The sequence below is a fragment of the Alosa sapidissima genome, chromosome 17, assembly GCF_018492685.1.
Source record: "Alosa sapidissima isolate fAloSap1 chromosome 17, fAloSap1.pri, whole genome shotgun sequence".
Classification (NCBI taxonomy): Eukaryota; Metazoa; Chordata; class Actinopteri; order Clupeiformes; family Clupeidae; genus Alosa; species Alosa sapidissima.
The window spans coordinates 21,138,620-21,153,933 of NC_055973.1; the positions used below are offsets into that span (position 1 = coordinate 21,138,620).

The 15,314-nt window shown below is 40.8% G+C and overlaps 1 protein-coding gene across 1 annotated transcript; it reads left to right on the forward strand.

Moving 5' to 3' along the window:
- Window positions 1–6,342: 6,342 nt before the first annotated feature.
- LOC121688686 lies at window positions 6,343–12,856 on the forward strand. The gene is made up of 5 exons (XM_042068443.1): window positions 6,343–6,362; window positions 7,242–7,475; window positions 7,674–7,833; window positions 8,356–8,415; window positions 11,804–12,856. The coding sequence occupies exons 2-5, from the start codon at window positions 7,323–7,325 to the stop codon at window positions 12,088–12,090; spliced, it is 660 nt and encodes a 219-aa protein (XP_041924377.1). The 5' UTR covers window positions 6,343–6,362; window positions 7,242–7,322; the 3' UTR covers window positions 12,091–12,856.
- The last annotated feature ends 2,458 nt before the right edge of the window (window positions 12,857–15,314 follow it).

Consider the following 15,314-nt stretch of genomic DNA (forward strand, 5'->3'; position numbering starts at 1 on the left):
CCTAAAAATAAGGTATGACCACTTGAAGCAATAGAGGTGACCCCAGTGCCTAACATATGGAAGGCATTAAATTAAGATCCCAATGTGCACCGAGATATATTTTTTCTAAAAAAAAATCCCATCCCCTCCGCTAAACTCTAGGAACGCAACCACTAGATGGCGATGAGATTACTTTCCCTCCCTATAACAGGCCGGGGAGAGATGATACGTCTCACTGCTATAACTGTCACGCTATTAAAGAAATACATCTTCAGTCACATTGTCAAAAGTTAAAAGGACAGACAGTCAACTACACTGTAACAACGTAACGTAATTACTAGCTAATTCCGCTTCACTCTCGGGTTATTTAACAGCAGCAAAACTGGACATTGTTTTCACGAATTTTCTCATGCTTATTTGAGTTAAGAGACCTGATGGGGATGTTATTTTAATTGTTATTTCAAGCAATGTATGTCTCGTGACCAAATCACCATGAACACACTTCACTGATGATCTCACTCACGGATAACTGGTTCTCTCTGCCCGACTCTGGCTGGATCAGCAGGATGTGTGGCGCGTTATACACAAGTGTTGCCATAGAGTGCCCTCTGGTGGACAAACTATACAACGCCAACACTCATGACATGGTTGAAGGGTGTTTTGTCCGTTTTTATTTTATTTTTAAAATATTCATTTATCGGCCATTATAAATGCCGATACCGATAGTTTGGAAAATGCCTAATATCGGCCCGCCGATAAATCGGTCGGGCTCTAGACTTCACTAGACTATGAATGCATTTATTTATGTTGTAAGACATGTAAAATAAATGAACGACACCGACACTACGCACAAATTAATTTAAACTTACACCGCACTTCCCTAATAACTTTTGACTAGTTCTCTCGCGTCACCGACGATAGCTAGAAATGCATCAAGAAAACACAGGGAAAACACTGTTCAGTCCACCAAGTCATAATAATGATCTTCTCATGAAGTCATGAGAATGAGTCATGATTGGCGCTGCCCAGCACCAGTGGTGATATTTATCTACTGAGTGTAATCGTAGGTAATGTCATGTATGAAAACTAGTATTGTAATACTATAAGTGTCAAGTCCAGGGCAGCTGAGGTGTGGCGATAACATCATCAATACGAAGGTACAGTATGCGGTTTCGCCGTCCTAACAAACTCACAAGGGCTACGGTTTCAGATTTTTCCACCCTGGGACCAGGTTTAAAAAAAGTGCGGTTTCGGGCAGTGCATTTAGAGGATTAATTTGGACGATCGGCCAAGACGAAGCAAAAGCGGTGCGTTTAACCCAAAAAGTGCCTCCGTGTGGACAGGGCCTAAAATTGAACCCTCTCCTCCAGGTGTCAGGCCCTTAGGGACAATGCCAGACAATGCCAACCTAATAACACAGGTAATTAAATAATTAGAAAACCAGGCACTTCCACAAACCATTTATCAGCCTGAGTGGCCCACTAATTAGTCATTAGGCTAGGGCTACATATCAACATAAGACTAGCTTGTGCTAGTTTCCGCCTAGCGCTAGCATATAGCGTCAATTCTTTAGCTCCGCTAACCTTTCTCTCTGCCTTCCATCCATGTAACAGCAAGCACGCAAATCTGTCGACTGTCAAACATCCTGTTGATCGCTTGTAGGGTCATGCCATTAGACGAGGGGGCCGCTAATTTATCCCCCTACATTTCTGTAAATAGACTTGACCTGCAATCGGTTCATTGGATAAACCAGAAACACATCCTCCAGTCCCAGGAGGCTTTGCTCCATTCTAGCCTAGGCCTACGTTAATTTAAGAACAAACAAACAAATTAAATTGTCTTTTTTTTTTTACTTGTGACCATGAAAGTTCTGTAACGCCTGAATAAGACAAAAATGAATTAAGATAAAAAAAAATGAAGGCTAGCCTACACAAAAATCAGCATGAGAGAGATGAGTGTGCAGAGTAACCATGAATGACCTATAGACAGTGAGCGAGTGGTATAAATATTGGTTAGACTTCTATAGACATTAAAGTGTAGATCAGTAACATTTTCCCGGAAAATTCAAAATGAAACCATGATTTCGATTACCGCCTCACGGCCGTAACAGAGACTTCGTGGGCCGGCCCGCACCGCACTCTTTCCTCGGCCGGCCCACAGGGAAAACTTCTGATCGTCATGATTGCCACTCCACCCCTGAATGTGGATAATAGAGTGTGATGTTTGAATGTTAAAAGTTGCAATTGGTGAATAAACTCTTTTGAGAGGTGGATAAACTCTAAGCCAGTGGTCACCAACCTTTTTGAGCCCAAGATCCCTAACCTCGCCCTGAACAAAGGCAAAATCTACCTTGAAGCGTCAAAAGAAAATCAAAGCTAAAATACTTACAATTTAAGGCCTTTTATTTAGGCAAATGTCAACGACAACCCCCTTATAGGCTACAGGCGTCAATGAGATAACAACACTTTAACATAGTTTTTACTTACATGATTTTGGTTTTGATTTTCTAATTGGAGTAAGTGTTTGTGATAATACGTCATGATAAATTTGATGTTTGATCGCTGTTTTGGTATGAAGCATCTTTCACGTAATTAATGCGTACTCTAGAAAGTGAAAGTAACCTAAGCCTAGGCCTACAATGCACTCCGTGTTTGTGCACGTCCGCAATCGATTACATTCTTCAAATGGAGAACAAATTCCTGATCGCTAAACTTTTGTTTTTTATTTTCTGTCAGTTAGCAGTTTATATAGAAGCACCTAACATAATTTGACTTCAGCGGTGACAAGTCCTGTTGCGAGAGAGAGAGAGAGAGAGTCAGAAGTTGGTTCACGCTGCTCCATTATTAGATTAACGTTATCAGACAGCACTGTAAATGTGTGCAGGAATTTCTCGCATTATGATGGGTCTTGAATAAATCATGCGCTATCCTACCCCACGCTGAAATGTAGGCTAGGCCCTGTAAACGTTGGCGAACATGTGGGAATTTGGTGAGTGTTTTTAATTGTCCTGTTATTCTCGGGATCTACTAGGCAAGTCCTAAAGATCTACTGGTCGTTCGCGATCGACGGGTTGGCGACCACTGCTGTACTGTATGCTTTGCTGTATCCCGTGCTCGTTTTGGGTCATCTTTATTAATAATCAACACAACGCAGAAGTCTACCCAGTTACACATGTCTTCGGCAAAAATGACAAAATACGATGTTATATTAATAATGCAAATGAACGGCAAACTTTGAAATAATAGTCTGAAACTAGAAATGCAATTCCAAGGAATTACCAGTGCATGAAAATGCTAAAGTTGTGATGTAAAATATCATGTATCATAGTTAAAATAGATAATACAGAGATGGTTACTACGGTGATGCTAGGATAGACATGGTGGCTGCATAGCTTAATAAAAGTTGATAGTTTAAAAGTAGACTGTTTAAAAGCTGAATGTAGATAGTTTAAAAGTTGTTGATAGCCAGTAGATAGTTTAAAAGTTGTTGATAGACAGCTAGTTTAATAGATAGTTTAAAAGTAGACCGTTTAAAAGTTGAAGGTAAATAGTTTAAAAGTTGTTGACAGACTGGAAAATTTAATGAATGTGTATAGGTAGATATTTGACGATAATTTGACGAAAGTTGGAATGGCTCTATAGTTTGCTAGCAGTTATGCTAAGATTTTTAACTATGCTAACCATGCTACTTAGCTAATGTTTTATAGCAGTGCTAGCAATGATAACATGCTAACCATGCTACTTAGCTAACTTAGCTAATGTTTTCTAGCAGTTTAATGAATGTTGATATTCAAATAGTTTAATGGCTGTGTATAAGTAGATATTTGACGATAACTGAAAGTTGGAATGGCTCTAATGTTTGCTAGCAGTTATGCTAAGATTTTTAACTATGCTAACCATGCTACTTAGCTAATGTTTTATAGCAGTTTTGCTAAACATGCTAACTATGCTAGCAATGCTAACATGCTAACTATGTTAACCATGTGACTTAGCTAACCTAGCTTATCAGTTTTAATAGTTATGCTAACTATGCTAACTAGCATGCTAACAATACTAACCATGTGACTTAGCTAACCTAGCTAATCATTTTAGTAGACATGTTGTAGTGAGGACTTTTATTTTGAAACAGTTTTTGGCAGAGGAAGCAGTTGAACAGGATGTGTAGTCTTAATAGGGCCCGTTTGTATGCTTAAAGCCTGAGACTGGCAGTTGATCCAGGTGGCCTGAACACCTGCCATAGGATTCTAATTGCTTAACGGCCGTATTATGATGTCACAATCGGCAATGTTAAGTCTATGGGGATTTTTAAAAAGTTTTTCTTTAATAGTTTAAAAAGTATAAAAGTTTCAAAGTTGAAAAGACATAGCAGCTTCGTCCGTTTGAATACCTACGTTACAAAGTTTGAATGAAGTTTCTAAGTTAAACTGTTCAAGAGAAATAGCGTACGGAAAAAGTGGTAAGCGGAATAAGAAGAAGAAGAAGTTGTTGCCTAGGAAGAACAGTACAGTGCATTTTCATGCACTGTAATGAGATGTTATTATCATTGAGACAACAGGGGTATACGAAAAAATCCGATTGTAGCTTACAGCAGCCGACTATTTAGGTTAAGTTTATAGGCCTAACGTTGTGGACGGCCACCAAGCGTCCACAACGTTAGGCCTATAAACTTAACCTAAATAGTCCAGTTTTGTTGGTAAACGGGAAACCCGTGTATAGTGCATAAGGATATGTGGATGCAATTCATTATGTTTTCTATGTCATTAGATAAAATAAATGTTCAAAAAATTAACAAGTCGAAGACAATCTTTCTGGGATCAAGTGTTTTGCAATAATGATTTTAGTGAGCATTACTGGCAGACGTGACCTGAGCTAGCAGGGTAGTTACCAAGGGGCTCTCTCCAGATATAAAAGTTTGCCATGGCTGCGTAGCCTATTTGCGTAAGGGCAAAGTCTCTCTCTCTCTCTCTCTCTCTCTCTGCGTGTGTGTGTGTGTCTGCGTCTGCATGAGGCTACTGTATGTTCAATTCAACTCGGTAGTTGATCCGTCCGGTCAATAACACCGCATTCACGCCACTTCATGATTAGATTAACGTCATCAGACAGGCTGTAAAAGTGTATGCGGGAATTTCTCGCATTATGATGGCTAGAGTTGCGGGACTAAATTATGCGCAATACCCGCAATCCCGCAGTGAAATTTAGGCCTGTCTTACCAGCCCTGTAAGTTTTAGTATTATGGGATCAATTGTGTGTGTGTGTGTGTGTCTGTGTCTCTGTGTGTGTCTGTGTGTGCGTGCGTGAGAGACCTCATTATCGAAGATACATCTACAGGCTATGCAAATGTGATATAGGTGATAAAACAATGCCCTCATACGTCATTTTCTGGCATTTACAGGGTTAAAAAAAATTAAGCGCAGGAATGGCATGTGACTATTACATACACACCCTGTTCCAGATAAACAAAACTATTCTGTTGGTTTCACATTCTGTGTTTGAGTTCACAGTCTGTGTTTGAGTTGAGCACTGTTTGTAGCAGACAAAATGGCAGAGGCCAGTATATCTGTTTCCCAGGACGAGTTCAATTGTTCAGTATGTGTGGACATACTGAAGGATCCAGTGACCATTCCCTGCGGACACAGTTACTGTATGGGCTGCATTAAGGGTTACTGGAACCATCCTGACCAGAGGGGAGTCTGCAAGTGTCCACTGTGTAAGTCCAGCTTTGCTCAGAGGCCTGTCCTGGCTAAGAACATCATTCTGGCTGAGATGTTGGCGAGAATGAGGACTCCAGAGAAGATTCCAAGAAGACGAAGATTCCAGTCGCGTCCACATCCTCACTCGTATGCAGCACCTGGAGATGTGCCATGTGGCCTTTGCATGGACAGAAAACAAAAAGCTGTTCATCAATGTCTCAAGTGCTTAGTAGCCTACTGTGAAACCCATGCTAAGCCGCATCAGGAGTCTCCTGCCTACAATTCCCACCCCTTGATCAAAGTCTCTGAAAGACCATGGAAAATATGTCATCGGAGTCATCCTGACAAACATGCTTTACCCTGTGAGATATTCTGTGATGATGACCAAGAATGTCTGTGCTTGCATTGTCTCGATTGGGGACACAAACAACATCGGCTTGTGTCAGCAGACGAGGAAATTACGAGAAAACAGGTTTGTTTTTGATGTAATACAAATGAGCAATCTGATTGGATTACTATTCCTGATTAGATTGGATAATAATTTGTTTGGTACCCAGCTTGTACATAAAATAATTTAACAGACACCTACTAGTTTTACCATTCTGGTTTTGAAACCGGTCATACTAGTTTTTATAATCTTTAGAGCACTAGTGACATAGCTATAAGCATGAGAAAAGCTATAAACACTATCAAGGTGAGCACTGACCAGGGGGTACAAAGAGTGTACAGTACATGATATGTGTAGTGTACAGTTCGGTCATGGAGGAAAGGGATGACCATCCTCCCTAAACTTGTAGATTAAAGTTAAATCTACATGCATTTAAAGGTACTATCCAGAGTTAAAACAAGGTGTATTTATGGATGATAACGAGTTCAAACTTTCGTTTGTGAGCATAAATACTGTACATGAATAGGAATGGTTTGGCTTACAGTTTGAAGTGCAAGGGGCATGGAATCACGTCAAAACAAATCACTATTTTTACACCACTGACAAGAGTCAAAGTACCATTACACTTTGGTAGTAGTGTGGAGAGGGCACCTGCTGACAAATGAAAGTATTGTAAACTTTGTAAAGTATGGTATGTACAGGTCAGTTGGCAGTTGACTTAATCAGTTCATCTTTATTTGTCATTAAATGAAGCAAATGTTCATCATGATCATATTACTCTAATTGTGTAGATTCAATGTACTGCCACTTCTGATTTCTAAATATTTTTGCAAATTTCCGCACTGAATTTGGACAAAGGTACACAGGCAACATACTCCAACCCAGCAAATCCACTGGTTTACTGTACAATATGAATGTGTAAAGTGATTTGGCATGCTAAACTACCACAAAGGGACATATTCCTGCTAAAATGGCCTGCCAGGCTATATTCTATCTACCAGACTAGTCTTAGTTGCATGTATTATTATTAACTTATGCACTTGCAGAGGATTTGTTCACCTATGCATGTGTGAATACATCTGAATGAATTAGTGTTGTATTTTAGAATTGGTTCTTACATAAATTACAACATTAATAGTAACAATATTAGTCACTAATCATTGTAACAATTTTCTGTCCCTTTAGCTCTCTGCAAATTCAGCAGTACAAAGCAGTGAGAGGATCTTTACCGAACTGATAGGTTCCATTGAGAAGAAGTGCACCGCCATGACACATATGATCCGATCTCAGGAGAAGGCTGACTTGAGTCGAGCAGCTGACTTTTTCAAGCAAGTCAGTGTTGAGATCACCATGCTGAAGCAGAAATATGCAGAACTGGAACAGTTCTTAAAGACCGAGGATCACATTCATTTTCTTGAGGTAACTTTTTCAGATAACTGCTCCATGACCATGTGGCTGATATTCCATTTTATGATAATATTCTAAATAGTCATTAAGACCTCAAGTAAGTAAGAATCTGTCATTAGTTTGTATCAGTTAAATTCTTTGGAGACAATATGATTCTGTCATTTGTGAAAGTTCACAGTTAATGAATTAAAGTTCTCGCTGATATTTCAGAATGCAGTGAAAATCTGTCCATGCCCTGGATCTGAGAGTTTGCCCAAAGTTTCCATCAATACCAACTCCCTTTATGAGAAAACTGAGAAGTTTGTTCTGAGTCTGAAGCAGAGAGTTGAGCAAATTCTTCAGGTGGATTTTGACAAAATGTCATCTACAGGTGAGAGTGCAAATTGGCTCTTGGAAATGTATGAACCATGAACACTGGAGCTTAATTTCAATGATGTACAAAGTGCAAAGTCATAAGTCTAACCCAAGCTAATTTAATAGCTAGGGAAAATCATAGCTTAACAGATGGATGGGTCTGCTCAATGCTCACACATGCCACATGATAGTTATCGTTTTATGAAAACTTTGCTTGTTGCTTGTTTGCTTTGCTTTGCCCACCATTTATTTCTCGGCAAAAGCGACAAAACAGTAACAAAATTATTTAAAAAGACAAATAGTATGAAGTTAATTTTCTCGTTTAGGTCCGTAGACGTGCAATAATGTATTGTCGGATGATCATTATTGGAAACTAAGTCTCTTCAGGACAAAGGAAGAGCCCTCTGCTTCACGTCAGGGTCCTGTTGGGCTGCCCTGTTGGGACTTATTTTCTGATAAAGATCAGTGGACAATACATTGTCCCGTACTTATTACCTGAAAATGCACTTATTACCTGAAAATGTTATTTAATCAACAGTCAAGCAGGACCGCATAATTGAGTCGGAGGAACCTCTGATCAGACAGGATTTCCTGAAGTGTGAGTAAAGTAGAAATCTTGTTTAAGGGTCTTTAATGACACATGAATAACTAGTTATTATAAACTCTCATTTAAAGGTGGGGTATGGGATTCGCAAAACGGGCGGTAGATTTTGAAAATACACAACTCAAATGGTCCTACCCTCTTTCCTCCAACCCTCTTTCCTCCTAGTTCCAAGCCAATCGCCAGGACTACAACACACATGTAGCTGCTAATATGCTGACAACAAGAGCCAATAAAGACCCGTTAGCTTTGTGGTTTTACAAGGATACAAGGATACAAGGAAGTTTATTGTCACATGCATATAGTTACTGGAAGTAAGAAATGCAGTGAAATTATGTCTGGTGTCAGCCTATTTGTGCATTAATGGGGGGGGGGGGTAAAAAGTGCAGTAGAAGAGGGGTTTAGTAGATTAAGTGGCAAGGGCTGCATAAAAAAGGTGGGGGAGGATTGGGATTGGGTGGGGGGGCACCAACAAGGAGCACCCAAGAGCAACAGGGGCAAGGAAAAACTCCCTTACCAAGGAAGAAACCTTGGGCAGATCCACGGCTCAAGGGGCTAACCCAACTGCCAGGGGTCTTGGTGTGTGTGTTGGGGGGATGACAGGGGAGATGGGATAGTGTGCTGTGTATGTGGGGAGAGGGCAGTGTGCAATATGTGTATTGGAGAAGCTTCCTCATGAGACAATGTCCTGTGTATTGGGGGGGGGGGGCAGTGTGCTGTAAGTATGTTGGGGATGTGTGTTGGAGAAGCTTCCTGATGAAATAATGTGCTGTGTATGTAGGGGGGGGGGGGGGCAGGGACTTACTATTGCAAGCAGAGTACTGTATGTAATGTATGTGAGTGATGACAGTGAAGATGTGTGTGTGGGCGGGAGGGGAGTGGAGCAGTGACTGTGTGTGTGTGTGTGTAGTGTGTGTGTGGGTAGGTGGGGGCAGTGTGCTGTAAGTATGTAGAGGATGTGTGTTGGAGAAGATCCTGAAGACAATGTGCTGTGTATGTGGGGTGGGGGGGGGCAGTGTGCAGCAAGTATGTAGAGGAGGCTTACTGTAGCAAGCAGTGTGCTGTATGTATGTGAAGTGATGACAGTGATGATGTAAGTGTGTGCGTTGGGGGGGGGGGGGGGGGGGGGGAGGGACTTACTATTGCAAGCAGAGTACTGTATGTAATGTATGTGAGTGATGACAGTGAAGATGTGTGTGTGGGCGGGAGGGGAGTGGAGCAGTAACTGTGTGTGTGTGTGTGTGTAGTGTGTGTGTGGGTAGGTGGGGGCAGTGTGCTGTAAGTATGTAGAGGATGTGTGTTGGAGAAGATCCTGAAGACAATGTGCTGTGTATGTGTGTGTGTGTGTGTGTGGGGGGGGGGGCAGTGTGCAGCAAGTATGTAGAGGAGGCTTACTGTAGCAAGCAGTGTGCTGTATGTATGTGAAGTGATGACAGTGATGATGTAAGTGTGTGTGTTGGGGATGGGGTGGGGGGGGGGCAGAAAGGCAAGGCAATCAAGGACATGGGTAGATGGAGGAGAAATCAAAAATAATAAATAAAAAGTGTGCAAAAGTTGGAGAAAGTCAGATATGTGTGTGTGTGTGTGTGTGTGTGTGTGTTTTGACGTGTGATGAAATAAGAAAATAAATAAAAGGTCTGTAGCATAGGGAGAGGGATGTAAAAGTGCTAAAAGTCTTGTAGGTGTGTGTGGGTGTGTGTGTGTGTGGGGGGGGGGGGGGGGGGTCATGAGTGCTGAGGAGTGAATGAGTGCAAAGTCAGTATAGTGTGAGTTCAGAGTTGGGAAATGTTTGAGAGTGCTGAGGAGTGAATGTGTGCAAAGTCAGTATAGTGTGAGTTCAGAGTTCGGATGGCCTGGGGATAAAAACTTCTCCTGAGTCTCTCAGTTCTGGCTTTGTGACTACATAGGCGTCTTCTTGATTTCAGCGGTAGGAATAATCCATTGTTAGGATGAGAAGAGTCCATCAGAATCTTTTGGGCTCTTAGGAGTACTCTTCTGGAATAGATATCTTGTAGAGCAGGGAGTTGAGTTCTTATAGTACGTTCAGCTGAGCGCACTACTCTCTGCAGAGTACTACAATCTCTAACTGTGGAGTTCCCATACCAGGTGATGATGCTACCAGTTAGAACACTCTCAACCGCTGAAGTGTAGAAGGCCTTCATGATGGATGTAGAAACTTTGAATTTCCTTAGCTGACGAAGGAAGTAGAGTCGTTGTCTGGACTTCTTCAGAACATATTGAGTGTTAACAGTCCATGTTAAGTCTTCAGTAATGTCGTGTAAATGATAGATAGATAGATACTTTATTGATACCCAAGAGGAAATTCAAGACAATGAATTGAAATGACAAAAATACTCCATCACATGTCCGTGCGGGTTAATTGTTTATCGGCTTCTCACCTGTCCAGCAGAAAAAATGCCACAGCCACATCTGTTTGTAGACCTTCCTGGTCCTTCAGTTGTCACCGCCGTTGGAAAGCAGCGCCTAGGATGACTCTAGAATGAGGGGGCAGCCGTGGCCTATTGGTTAGGGCTTCGGACTTATAACCGTAGGGTTGCCGAACCCCGACCAGTAGGAATGGCTGAAGTGCCCTTGAGCAAGGCACCTAACCCCTCACTGCTCCCTGAGCGCTGCTGTAGCAGACAGCTCACTGCATGCTTCACCTCACTGTGTGCTGAGTGTGTTTCACTAATTCACGGATTGGGATAAATGCAGAGACCATATTTCCCTCACGGGATCAAAAGAGTATATATACTTATACTCTTGTTTTCGCTTTTTCTTATTTTTTGTTCGCAATACTCTCTCAAATATAGATTTCCTTTTTACGTTTGCTGATGGTGGTGGTGGTGTCTTGTCTGCCATTATCTTCTAGTTATCAGCTAGCTCCAGTACTGCAAGATCAAAGTCAAACGAAAGCAACTTGCACTTGGCACTTGCTCTGACTGGGTCACAAGCTTTGAGTATGTGCACGAAGGGGTCACGCACGCAAGGGGGATGGGGAAGGGGGGGGTGTGGGTGTATAGTACGACCATTTGATTGATGAACTTACTGCCCAATGATTCTAGGTGGTCTTGGAAATAACTGGATGGAGTTTTTCGAGCCCTGCCCGTTCCACAGATGATTGACTTGTTTAATTTCCATTTCAGTGCTTCCAACTCAGTGTCTGTAAGTGGGTTAGGAATAGGATTTCAAGTGATTTTGCAAAAAATGGCCAAAAAAGAGAATCCCATACCCTACCTTTAAGGTTCACTTCCGTTGTGTTTCTATAGACATTAAATCAATTATTCAACTGATTTCTGCTTCATTAGCCATGCACACTGCAGAAACAAATTAGTGCCCAGAATGTTTTGTGTTCAGGTTTAACCATTGTATTTTTTTCTTTTAGATACCACTCAAATAACACTGGATATTAACACAGCATATAACCACCTCAGCCTTTCGGATGGGAACAGACCTGGAGTGATGAGGCTCTTCCTTATCCTGATCTTCCCCAGAGATTCAACTTCTATAATCAGGTGCTGGGTAAAGAGTGTCTGTCTGGACCCTCATACTGGGAAGTGGAGTGGGCTGGAAAGAATGGGGTCTATGTGGCCGTCACATATGTGGGTATTAAAAGGCAGTGGTGCACTGGGGATATTATTTTGGGGCACAATGACTTGTCCTGGAGCTTAGAGTGTTCTCCCAGCCATTGTTGTTTTAGACACAATCAGAAAACCCGAGAAATCACTGTCCCAAGCTCTAAAAGAGTAGGGGTGTATGTGAATTTCAAAAAAGGAACTCTGTCTTTTTATAGTGTCTCGGACACATTGAGACTACTTCACAGAGAGTATATTTACTTCAGACAACTTGTCTATCCAGCACTATGGATCGGAGTTAGGTCTAATGCTAAGTTTTGTTATTAAGCAATCCGCACATATAACTCTGAAATATGCAAAGCAAGACAGTCTTTCTTCTCATCATCAGTAGAAGTTCAAATAACACTTTTACAAATCCCCCCTCACAATTAGCGACTGAACTTCTCTCATCTAATGCATCTTTTTTCAAAGGTAAAATTGACAAAATCAGACTCAACATATCTGGCCAAGTACTAATTCAACATAGGCGCGTGCAGTAATCCATCCCTGAATGTATCTCTCGCCTACCTTCACCATTTCTGTATATGTCCATGGCTTTGAAATGTTGTCTTAGTGCAGGGGTGTCCAAACTACGGCCCGCGGGCCAACTGCGGCCCGCCACGCACTTTAATCCGGCCCGCCGAGCATTTATTAGTTTATCAAGATCCGGCCCGCCACACACTTTAATCCAGCCTGCCGTGCATTTAATTAATTAGGTTATCATAGGCCCCTCGCTATTTTTTTCCAGCACAGGGCCTGGACAACGTTGTGATTAACTTTAGGCTACTGCAAACTGCTTTACACTCTTCTTAGAGAGCGTTTACCATGTCAATGTCAAAACAGCTTGTTACATCGAGATACATATCTCCATTGCAGCAGATCTAACTACGTTATGCTACTCCATTTAATTGGGAACGCATTTGAGCATGCACAAGAGGGAGAGAGGGCGACAGGTTCCAGCTGGCTTGTTATTTTTTAATGAATTTATTGAGATCACTGAGAGCCATATCCTGATTAACTCTCCGCTACAATAGCCTACGCCTCAACCTGAACAAAATAAAACTGCTGAAAAGTTGAATGACTAGAAGCTTTGGTTGCTAGGTTACGGTAAACAAATTGAAAGATTGTAATTCTTGATTTCGCTTGCAAACTGACGGTGTTATGCGTTCACTGAAGATTATGGAAATTAAACATCACTTTTCCATCAGAAAGCTTGTTGTAAAAATCATAACTTGTTAGGATAACTTGAGGACCTAGGTAGGCTATCCCCTACCTTTTCTCAAAATGGTCCGCCATGTTGGATAGCACGCATTTCCTGTTTTTAGGTTTGGGTGTAAATAAAAAAATGCCTCTATTCCACTAAAAACACCCAGGTGCAATTAATCACTCCTATTCTCATTCTCTCTCCTGTGCAAACATTATGTCCCACATGCCTAGCTGTGTGTAGTTCTACTGCATAAAGTTTCACAAATAAATTAGTTTGTTTTACAGAAATGGCCTACTGTCACACTGCATGGTAGGCTATAACCAAAAGCACACATTTTGTAAATAACGGGTCGGATCGTGGGTCGGGTATAATTTTCTTAAATTAGTCTTAATTAATATTCGCAGTCCGAGTTGCAGTCGGGTTGATTAAAATATCGGGTGAGCTCAGGCCACTTGTGACCAAACCTGCATAACATGCTATGGTCCCCTACAATCTCTTTGTCAGTGTACTGAACTTAACAAATCAAACAAAAAATAAACAACACTGGATGTCTCAGAATTTCTTTCAGCTGAACAAAGAAAAAACTGAAGTAATTATTTGGTAAAAAGGAGGAAAGACTTAGGGCTTAAGACTTGCCACTCTCCTTGACACCAAAGGGTTGAAAGCAAAGGATACTGTTAAAAATCTCATGTATTAATTGACAGTGATCTAAATTTCAACAGCCACATGAAAGCAATAGCTAAATCAGCTTTTTACCTTTTTACCTCAAAAATATTGCCAAGCTTAGAGGGCTGATGTCAAAACATGATTTAGAAAAGCTCATTCATGCATTTATCTCCAGGGTTGATTACTGCAATGGGCTTTTCACTGGCCTTCCTAAAAAAACTATCAAACAGCTTCAGGTGATACAAAATGCAGCAGCTAGGGTTCTCACAAAAATAAAAAACAACTTTGAAATTATTCCAATTCTTAAGTCCCTGCACAGGCTTTCAGTCACAGAATTGACTTTAAAGCACTACTGCTTGTTTATAAATCAGTAAATGAAGCAGGACCTAAATACCTATCAGACATGCTTCAGCAGTACACACTTTCTCGACCTCTCAGGTCTCAAGAGAAAAACCTGCAGTAAAACCTGCTGTTAGAACTAAACATGGTGAAGCAGCTTTTAGCTGCTATATGGTTCAGCTCTGGAACCAACTTTCTGATGACATCAAAGCACGATGGGGTTTTAAGCCCCCAACGTTGTCTTCCAGGCAGCACTGCATGGAAGGCACTAGGGTTAGGCAACGGTTAGGGTTAAGGTTAGGTGCCTTGAAGCCGACGGTCGCAGCGCTGCATTGAAGTCAACAGTGGGGGCTTAAAACACCATCAAGCGACATTAAAAAGGCCCAAATTGTAGCCAGTTTTAAATCTAGACTTACACATTCTGAATCAGCCTTTAAATTATTCTACCGTGTGTCTTTTATTTTGTCTTTTTCTTTTTTTAAAACGATTTTACCTTGTGCGTTTTATGCTTTCTTTTTTATTATGATCTTTACCTTTTAAACTATTCTTTGACTATTGGCCTTCTATGCTTTTATTTGCTATTACTATTTGCTTTTATGTAAAGCACATTGAATGACTTCTGTGTATGAAATGTGGTATAAATAAGCTTGACTTGACATGACTTGACACATCTTAAAATTGTAGGGCACATAGATCAGATCACCGACATTCCACACAATTACAGTACTTTCCATTTAACCAAATCTCACCATATCCTGCATCAAAGTTCTTCATGTCATGTTGTTATATGTTGTAAATGTTTTTATGTAAATGTAGTAAACAAACATATTACTCTGCTCAATAATATGTAGTTATATCTGTGAATGAAATAAAAGGTGATCATAATAATCTAATCTGCATTTTTAAGAATATTAACAATGTATGTTGTTTAATTGTGCAATTCAGGTAATATCAATTTTGATTAAATAAAGATAAATCAAATATCAATAATTACAGTTTAACTGCTGTACTTCAACTTATGGTTCTTTTTTCTTTTTTGCACTTTACGTAGACCACGGAAGAGCACATAA

Bases quoted from the DNA above. Each gene is read 5' to 3' on its own strand.
- LOC121688686 (XM_042068443.1), top strand. From the start codon at position 7,323: ATGACACATATGATCCGATCTCAGGAGAAGGCTGACTTGAGTCGAGCA. The intron at 7,834-8,355 runs GTGAGAGTGCAA...TTTAATCAACAG, and splicing joins TGACAAAATGTCATCTACAG to TCAAGCAGGACCGCATAATT. The intron at 8,416-11,803 runs GTGAGTAAAGTA...TTTTTCTTTTAG, and splicing joins CAGACAGGATTTCCTGAAGT to ATACCACTCAAATAACACTG.